The 9,776-nt window shown below is 40.2% G+C and overlaps 1 protein-coding gene across 1 annotated transcript; it reads right to left on the bottom strand.

Annotated features, from left to right (window-relative positions):
* Positions 1-1,896: 1,896 nt before the first annotated feature.
* c1qbp (complement component 1, q subcomponent binding protein) lies at positions 1,897-4,783 on the bottom strand. The gene is made up of 6 exons (XM_030746073.1): positions 4,396-4,783; positions 3,904-4,054; positions 3,732-3,822; positions 2,954-3,049; positions 2,716-2,847; positions 1,897-2,623 (listed from the first exon to the last, which is right to left on the bottom strand). The coding sequence occupies exons 1-6, from the start codon at positions 4,646-4,648 to the stop codon at positions 2,474-2,476; spliced, it is 873 nt and encodes a 290-aa protein (XP_030601933.1). The 5' UTR covers positions 4,649-4,783; the 3' UTR covers positions 1,897-2,473.
* Between the last annotated feature and the right edge of the window lie 4,993 nt (positions 4,784-9,776).

Raw genomic sequence — 9,776 nt, 5'->3', positions numbered from 1 at the left:
CTGGAATTTAAAAGAGGACCACAATGAACAAACAAATATTCTTTGAACACATTAATTACAGTAATTACAGCTGGCTGCTGGTTAATGCAAATATCTAATCAGCTAGTCACATGGCAGCAATAATAATGCATTTAAGACGACCTGTTGAAGTTCAAACTGAGCACCAGAATGAGGAAGAAAGGTGATTTAAGTGACTCTGAATGTGGCACGGTTGGTGGTGCCAGGCAGGCTGTTTGAGTATTTCAGAAACTGCTGATCTGCTGGGATTGTCCCACAAAACTCTAGAGTTAGCAGAGAATGGGCCAAAAAGAGAAAATATCCAGTGAGCTGCAGTTCTCTGAGCAAAAATGCCTTATTGATGCCAGAGGTCACAGGAGAATGGCCAGACTGCTTCGAGCTGATAGGAGCTCAACTAACCACTCATTACAAGCAAGGTATGCCTCAGATCATCTCTGAATGCACAACACATTGAACCTTGAAGCAGATGGGCTACAGCAGCAGAAGACCACACAGAGTGCCGCTATCAGCTAAGAACAGGAAACTGAAGCTACAGTTCACACAGGCTCATCAAAACTGAACAACAGAAGACTGGAAAGATTGGTCTTAAACAGCATAAAAGCATGGATCCATCCTGTCCTGGTTTAGGCTGCTGGTGGTATAATGGTGTGAGGGATGCTTTCTTGGCACACTTTGGACCCCTTAGTATCAAACGAGCGTTATTTAAACTCCACAGCTCATCTGACCTGCCTCTTTAATGATCACCATCTTCCGATGGCTGCTTCCAGCAGGATAATGAACCATGTCACGAAACTTAAACCATCTCAAAGTGGTTTTGTTGAATGTGACAATGAGTTAACTGTACTCAAATGGCCGCCGCGGGGGTCAGATTTCAACTGAAAAGAGCACCTTTGGGACACAGTGGACTGGAAGATTGATGAAAAGTAACTACAACGTACAACTCTTCAAGTATGCTACATTTTCTTTGTACCTTACTTGAGTAATTTATTTTAGACAGTTGCATCCTGCTGTTATTAGGTGTTAACTCTCATATTTCTAACAAATTTAGCTCAGCTGGTTGCAAGCCCTAAAGAAGCTGCTGTGGCATTTTTTTTTTTAAACACTACTAGCCAATTAACGGCTGCAGCTTGGACACACAAATTTCCGTTATTAACAGGTGCCTTCTGGACATGACTTTTTAGACTTGTGTGCGCAACCTTTTACTAACATGAAAGCTGTGGCAGCAGAAAAATGCATCCTATTATTTTCATTTTCCTTAAGATTAACAAAGATATTTTAAACTACAGTCTTTTTGCTCAAGGGCCAAACGACCATCTCAAACTGTTCTAGAAAACTCTAGAAACTAACATCTGCATATGAGTTTATCTGGCTCTGTAGGCAAGGCACAAGTTTTCAGGTTTTAATGACCAATCAACCCCTACACAGGCATTTTGGGGTCAGGTGCCCGAGACATAAAAAAAAAAAGGCACATATGTATTTATTTTAAAAAAAGAAAAAGTGGCAACATCAGCAAATCTTTCAAAGGTGCTTATGGTCTAAGAGTTATAAAAATACAATTGTTGAGCATTTGATGATTTCAAGCAGGAAATGGGCCAAATTTATTCAGATTTTTATAAATTTACAAATCAGAAAATAGAAATTAGAAAAAAAAAAATCTTACAAAAAAGAGCACTCAAATAAGGTGCCAAAATGTCAGGTGCTTGAGCTCCACTTGGGTTCCAACTGCACATTCCAGCAGTATTGGCCTCCTTTGCTTTCCCCATTTAAACCCCAAAATGAGGCTGAATTCAAAGGTTACTTTTCTTTTAGTGTCTTCCGTGGTGCACGAAATGCAGTACAGCCACACTGAATGACTAGGGTATAAAAAACAAAACCATGTACTGTATCAAACAGTTTTATTGAACATCGATGCTCCATCCTCTGAACACACCAACCTGTCATTCACATTCAGATTTCAGGCATCAAGTCACCACAAACCCTCTTGACTAAGCCAGAATTAAGACTCAAAGGAGGTTTTTCGAGCTTTAAAAATCTGAGGCTGCCACATTTATTCCAAAGAAAGGCTGATTTTTATTGAAATTCTTTGTCTTGATTTCTCATCTTGACAAATTCTGCCATTACTGGCTTGAGAACAGTTAGAATATTTAAATACTGGCTGCAAGATAGCAAATTCTACATTATACACATTATCACAATCTGTACTTCTTTTAGCTTTCATATATTTTTGTTTGAACCATCTTAAGTTACAGAAAAATAAAGTAATTTTAACAAGGAAAAAAACAAAACACACACTTGCAGCCATGTATTAATGTGAAAGCTGCTGGCTGAGAGCTCAGACAACATCAGTCTCTTGGGACATCAAACACGTTTCAATGATCCAGAGTGATTTAGTCTTACTGTATCCAAACACCTCCAATGTCCCAGAATGTGCACTGAAGTAAGGTCGCACCCAACATTAATTACATTTGACAAAGCCTTGAAGATCTTCCAGGAACTTGATGTACTCCTGATGCTCGATGGCGGTGCTCAGCTCCATGAGCTCATCGGCAAAGGTGTTGTCAACCCCGCGGTCAGCCAGGAAGTCCATCAGATGGTCATACAGGGCCTGAGAAACAGTACAAGTAAGTAATCAGCCTTAAACACAGCCGCAGTTTCAGTGACTGTCATTATTTAATTATTTGCTGCCTCAGCTCTCACCCAGTCCAGAGAGTCTGTGTTGAGTGTGTAGCTTGTCTCCTTCCACTCGGAATCTCCTTCTGGCTGGAAACTGACCTCCCGAATGGCAAAAATGTCGCTCTCTTCTTCTCCTTCACCTTCACCGTGGCTTATCTACAAAATACAAATCCCTCACATCTAACTCTCAAACATATTTAACTCTTCAGTCAAACACACTGCTGCTGTTAGCAATATTACACATCTAGCTTTGTTTTTTTACCTCATCTTCAGGGAAATGGCAGTCAAACACCAGGGAATGTTTTGCAGCCTGTTTTGTCACTTCAACAACAAAGTTGGGGGTTGACACAATTTCTGGCTGCAAAGAGAAACAGGTTTATTATGCAAATTTTAAGGTTCACAACTTGAATCAGTCCATTTGTAAGCAAGTACACCACCTACAAAAGTCTTGAGCCACCCCTGAATTCTTTATATGTTGCTAAGAAAATAGGTGCAGCAATTTACTATAACATGTGCAAACGTACATGGAAATACAGGATGTAAGGCAAGAACAGTTTGTATAATTCTAATGAGCTTCAAAGTCAGTATTTGGTATGACCACCCTTATTCCTGATCTCAGTAATACTATAGCGCAGCGATCTAGCAAGAGAAAAAAAAAATATCAGAGTCTGGTATTGGTGACGCGGCAGAGTGCACACCCACTTGCTAATGGCAGTGATAGCAAAGAGTTCCAATAGTGAACGGGTGAAATTCTCAGCCTAGAACAAGACGACCTCAGCATGGCGCAGTGCCAGGGGATCACCTGCTGGCTTGAACCCTGACGCCCTACTGTGCATCGTGCTGAGATAACAGCTCTTTGGGAATCACCTTGTTGGTGCAAAAATAATATTTTATGTCTTTGGCACAAAAAAAAAAAAAAAAAAGAACTTTTGCTCAATACCACTTTAAAAACATTAAGAGTCTGGCTCCTTGGAAGCAAAATTTAAAGAAATGGGGGTGGCTCAAGACATCTGCACATTACGGCACATCTTTTCACAAACCTCCTCTTCTGCTGACTTCTGCTGTCCCTGCTCCACCTCTTCCTCAAAGTTAGGAGGAATGCTGTTGTTGATGTTGAATGTGACTGTGACCCTGTGAAGAGCAGACACGCTGTGAGCTCATGTGGTGTGTCATGTTGTGTACTCTTACTCAAACATTTTTGACAAGCCTTACTTGTCGCCAGAAACATTTCTTGTGAGTTTAGCCTCTGCGCCGTTCATCTCCAGCTCCCACCCTCCGGACACCTTAGGAAGAGTTTTGTTTTTCTGGATCTTCTTCTCCTCTTTGAGTTCATCGGAGAGGAAGTCGCCAAAAGCTTTGTCACCTGAATAGGGAGTTAGTGGATTCATCAAATGCAATACACAATCTTTAAGACTGATGTGAGTTTAGACTCTGCTCAGCCATTTCACGTGTTAAATCCCTCACAAATTAAGGACTTATAACAACCTAACAACAACGTATAACAGCCTTTACCAGGTGGTTTTTGAACTTTTCCTAGTGACAGCCACTGCCCACACTTTTCAAGGTGAAGGCTAACTCTTTCACTCTTTCAAATGTAAAGGGTCGTGTTGGTTTTAGAACACAGTTTGTTAAGTCCATCTCATGTTAAGCTTGTTGCTCTCGTAAGCTAGCCGGCTAGCTTATATCAATTAAATCAAACCTTACCTTCTGTGTGCAGTCCTCCACATCCACACGACACCGACGGACTCAGCACTTTGGAGCTGAACAATTTAGGCCTGTATCCAGACGAGGCTCCGTTATTATTTAACATCCACAGAGAGCGAGTGAAGGGCCGAATTGTTGCCGAGCTCGGAGCGCGCAGTGCCGGGTAGCTGAGCGGCAGAGCTCGCACTGTGGACGTGCTGGCTGACGAAAGGCGAGCAGCAGCTCCCACCGCACGAACAACTGACTTTAGCATGATTGTATAAAAATACCAAGGCGTGTAAATAGAATAAATTAGTTTACTGCCCCACAGCTGCCAGTGAACCCCAGGGTACCGCTCCTGCTTCTAGAAGATACAGACAACACGTGTGGAAGGACACATTGACCCAGATACCCTTTGCACCGGAAGTAATACTTTTAAAGCGAAAGCCGTAAATTAATATTTTTAATTTGTCTTTAAAAATACAAAAAACACGACAATGATTATCCTAACGAAAACAAATAGAATATAACTTAATTAAAGTAATTTTGAACAATTATGTTTTGTAAATCATTGCCTACACAACAGCGCCCCTTGTGGTTTAAATTAGAGCGCTGTTTAGTTCCAAATAATAATAAAACATGAAAAAACATCAAATAAAACATCAAAGTTTTGTTCAGTTCAGTTTAGTTCAGTTTTATTTATATATATATATATATATATATATATATATATATATATATATATATATATATATATATATATATATATATATATATATATATATATATATATATATATATATGACTGCCCTGTGACCCTGTGACTCTTCACTCAGTTCTTACCCTGCATGTTTAGAACAGAGTCCCTTTCTGTTCTTTGGTAATGGAACTTTTTGAAAGCCAGCAGAACTGACTGAACTGTACTGTATTTAGTGTTTAGTCACATTACTGCATTGATATGGGTGCAAAGGTCTTTTATCAGCAGTGTGCATACAGAGCAATTTTCAGGTAGTTTCTTTTGTTAACTTCTCTCTGTCATGTCCATACATACCATACTGAAATGTCTGTCAAAATTCAGCTGTTAATGTGACTGTGTTATTGTGTCGGAAAAATACTTGAAGCCTCACTCAGCCTGCAGAAAAAAAAAAGGAAAGCAATGCATGCATTTACACTTGGCACAGTAACAGTATCTTCATTAACGCAGGGAAGGCTTGGGATCTGGAGGTTAATAATGTTTCCTGTTCTTTGACATATGGATTATGGTCAGCTGTTAGACACAGAGTTCAGGTTTAGGGTGGAATAAGTTTTAATAATGCAGCTCTCCTCTGGATAATTCCTGCACTCCACCTGAGTCTCAGACCTCAGGACCTCACACAGTTCCCAGCAATTTCTGACAGACGAGCTCACCTTTATAGAAAACCATACTGATTCTTCAGCCTCCTGTCATTTGTCTTAACAAAAGGAAGGCTCGCTGTTTATATAGACAAACACATGTAAAACCTGGACTTACACTGTATTATTTTGTTAGCTACACATACTATGTTGCCAGAGTATTCAATCACCCATCCAAATCATTGAATTCAGGTGTTCCAGTCACTTCCACAGCCACAGGTGTATGAACCAAGCACCTAGTCATGCAGACTGCTTCTATAAAAATTTGTGAAAGAATGGGTCACTCTCAGGAGCTCAGTATAATTCCAGTGTGGTACCGGGATAGGATGTCACCTGTACAACAAGTTCAGGCATTAAATTTCCTCGCTACTAAATATTCCACAGTCAGCTGATAGTGGGATTACAACAGTGGAAGTGATTGGGAATGACAGCAACTCAGCTATGAAGTGGTAGGCCACATAAAATCACAGAGTGGGGTCAACGGATGCTGAGGGTCACAGTGCACAGGGGTCACCAACTTTCTGCAGAGTCAATGACTACAGACCTCGAAACTTCATGTGACCTTCAGATTAGCTCAAGAACAGTGTGTAGAGAGCTTCTGGGTTTCCATGGCCGAGCAACTGCATCCAAGCCTTACATCATCAAGCATAATGCAAAGCGTTGGATGCAGTGGTGTAAAGAACGCCGCCACTGGACTCTAGAGTAGTGGAGACGTGTTCTCTGGAGGTGAATGACACTTCTCCTTCTGGATATCTGATGGACAGGAGAACGGTACCTGTTTGCAAGGGCGTAGGAATGAGGTTACTATGGGGGGGGGGGGGGGGGGGGGCACATATTGGAAGCCTGACAGATTGCTAAATAGTCTGAGTAAAACATAAAAAAAATGCTATTTGATCTTTTACTTTTTTTCAAATGTTTCTTGGAAAAATAATGTTGTGTACATCTATATTATTGCATGTATAATTTACACATGTATATGTTTTTTAATCATAAGACGTGGGCAAACCACCAAACAAAATGGCTCGAGCCTTTTACGAAGCATAATGACCATGTCATTCCAGGGCTGTACGCTTACTTTATTAGGTGGCTGCCACACTGGTACTAGGAAGCTAAATATTTCAGTAGCACAAAAATAATTTAGCAGCACACACAAGTGCAAAGTTTAATATGTTTTATTGGTCAGAAACATTAAATACTGGTCAAAAATGCATTTATGTAGGTTGACTGGCAATAGAACTGGTTCTTCAATTAAACAATGTTCTACATGAAAGAAGCCTCACAGATAATGTAATGAACAAATTATTCACTTTTTAATCTCAACCTTAAGTAATAAAACAACTATTAAAATATGCCTATTCAGTTTGAAACTCATAACACTATGTTACACCTTCAAAATAAAAGCATGCGAGTTAAAGATTTCAAAATCAAGTATTTTTCCCCTCCGCTGTGTCATTTTTTGGTGGGAAAAATGTGTCTGTCTGTCTGACTGCATTGTGCCAAGTGTAAAGTTTGGTGGGGGGGGGGGGGGGGGGGTTATGTTGTGGGGCTGATTTTCAGGAGTTGGGCTCAGCCCCTTAGTTCCAGTGAAAGGACATTTTGGACAATTTCATGTTCCCAAATTTATGGGAACAGTTTGGAGATGGCCACTTCCTGATCCAACATGACTGCACACCAGTGCACAAAGCAGCTCCATAAAGACATGGATGAGTGAGTTTGGTGTGGAAGAACTTGACTGGCCTGCACAGAGTACTAAACTCAAGCTGACAGAACACCTTTGGGATGAATTAGAGTGGTGACTGTGAGCCAGGCCTTCTCATCGAACATCAGTGTCTCACAAATGTGCTTCTGGAAGAATGGTCAAAAATTCCCACAAACACTCCTAAACCTTGTGGAAAGCCTTCCCAGAAGAGCTGAAGCTGTTACAGCTGCAAAGGGTGGGCTGACATCATATTAACCCTATGGATTAAGAATGGGAGTGACACTCCCTCGCACTTACTCACCTGGTGTGCTAAATACTGAGCCATGCCATGCTCTTGGCTGGTAAGCAAGGTAAAATAAATTGACTGCATCTTTGTATATAAATCACCAAATTGTTAGGTGCTGGCACAGACCATTAGTAAATCTGGCCATGAATATGCTGATTACAGCTTTGACCACTTATTTTGCCTTTATTAATGTTCTTGTATGAAATATTCTTAAAGTGCCACACAAGAGACAACAGTAGATTGAAATCGAATAAAAATAAGCATTATCCACCATAATGGCACTCTATCTAATATAATCCTCACTGTAATAAGGTTCATAAATTGCATCATTTAGAAATGAAGCCCTCCTGCCAGAAGATGGAGCTGTTTTCCAACCTATTTGAACAATGTTGAATTAGAACACATACTGTAAATACTGTCCATGGATGTCTATCTCATTAAACTACTGGATAGTTTGTCCAGCAGGCGGAGAGATCCTGCATTTCTGAAACTACTGAATGAACATATTCATCTTTTCAAATAAATAATCTAGCAACAAAAAGCCAAGTACTGTGCAAAAGTCTTGAGCCAGCCGTCATTTCTGTTTTGCTTGGAAAATAAGTGCAGCGATTGTCGACATACAGCATATAAGGCAAAAACAGAGTCTGGACAATTCTAACAAGCTTGAAAGTCAATATTTGGTGTGACCATCTTTATTCTTCAACGCAGCCAAGAGTCTCAGGCCGCTTTCTGTAATTTCTTCAGTCTTCAGGAATAATTCTGAGGTCTGTGCTCTGGGGAGGCCAATTCATGACTGATAGTGTTCCATTGTGTGTTTTTCTATCGATATACAGTATATATATATATATATATACTGTATATACACACACATGGTGCCAGTCTAAAGTTTGGACACACTCACTGTGTGTGTGTGTGTGTATATATATATATATATATATATATATATATATATATATATATATATATATATATATATATTACATTCCTGATCAAAATCTTAAGACCAGTTAAAAAATTGCAAGAATTTGCATTTTGCACTATTGGATCTTAAGAAGGTTCTAAGTAGAGCTTCACAATGCTAACAGAAGAAATCAAGCATGCCTAAATGATTGTTTGAAGTGATCGACAAGAATGGTGGAGCTACTCATTACCGAGTGCTTTTTTTGACACTTTGATTTCTGTTTTGAGGGGGTTTTCGGGTTTTTTTGAGCTATGGTCTTAAACTTTTGATCAGCTGAAAAAATCATGTTTGAGTGTAAATGCAGTTTTCAATAAATTCCCTGCTCAAATGTTTTTGTCTCTTTCGCCCATTTCTTCTTTTAGCATTGTGAAGCACTACTTAGAACCTTCTTAAGATCCAATAGTGCAAAATGCAAATTCTTGCAAATATATATATATATATATATATATATATATATGCGCACGTGTGCGTATGTATGTATTATTGTGCTAGACCCAGGCAGAAATTCTTTTGTTCCCATTAGAATTTTGACTCTATGAATGAAAGATAAACAATATCATCACAGGTGTTCATTCATTCCAGTAAACATCCATTCATCCAACCATCCATCCATCCATTCGCTTCCGCACATCCTGTTAAGGGTCGCGGGGGGGCTGGAGCCTATCCCAGCTGTCATAGGGCGAGAGGCAGGGTACACCCTGAACAGGTCGCCAGCCTGTTGCAGGGCCAACACGGAGTGACAGACAACCTTTCACACTCACATTCACGCACTCAGTCACACCTATGGGCAATTTAGATTAGCCAATTAACCTAACCCCAGTAAGTGCATGTCTTTGGAATGTGGGAGGAAACCCACGCAAGCACAGGGAGAACATGCAAACTCCACACAGAGAGAGGGAGAGGCCTGGGCCAAGGTGGAATTGAACCCAGGCCTTCCAGAGGGTATTCTAACTGTGAGGCAGCAGTGCTAACCACTGCGCCACCGTGCATGCAGATAATAAATGGTTAACCCTTTGAACCACACTGGCAGCTCACTGAAAGCACATTAGCCTTTGACTAAAAAG

The sequence above is a fragment of the Archocentrus centrarchus genome, chromosome 14, assembly GCF_007364275.1.
Source record: "Archocentrus centrarchus isolate MPI-CPG fArcCen1 chromosome 14, fArcCen1, whole genome shotgun sequence".
Classification (NCBI taxonomy): Eukaryota; Metazoa; Chordata; class Actinopteri; order Cichliformes; family Cichlidae; genus Archocentrus; species Archocentrus centrarchus.
Note: the sequence above shows the minus strand (reverse complement) of the source record. Positions and strands in the feature narration are given on the sequence as shown.

What these genes read in the sequence shown, in the direction of transcription:
- c1qbp (XM_030746073.1), bottom strand. Translation starts at nt 4,648, where the DNA reads ATGCTAAAGTCAGTTGTTCGTGCGGTGGGAGCTGCTGCTCGCCTTTCG. An exon ending in TGGAGGACTGCACACAGAAG is followed by an intron (nt 4,055 to 4,395) that starts GTAAGGTTTGAT and finishes CTCCCTATTCAG; the next exon opens with GTGACAAAGCTTTTGGCGAC. An exon ending in ACACAGACTCTCTGGACTGG is followed by an intron (nt 2,624 to 2,715) that starts GTGAGAGCTGAG and finishes ACTGTTTCTCAG; the next exon opens with GCCCTGTATGACCATCTGAT.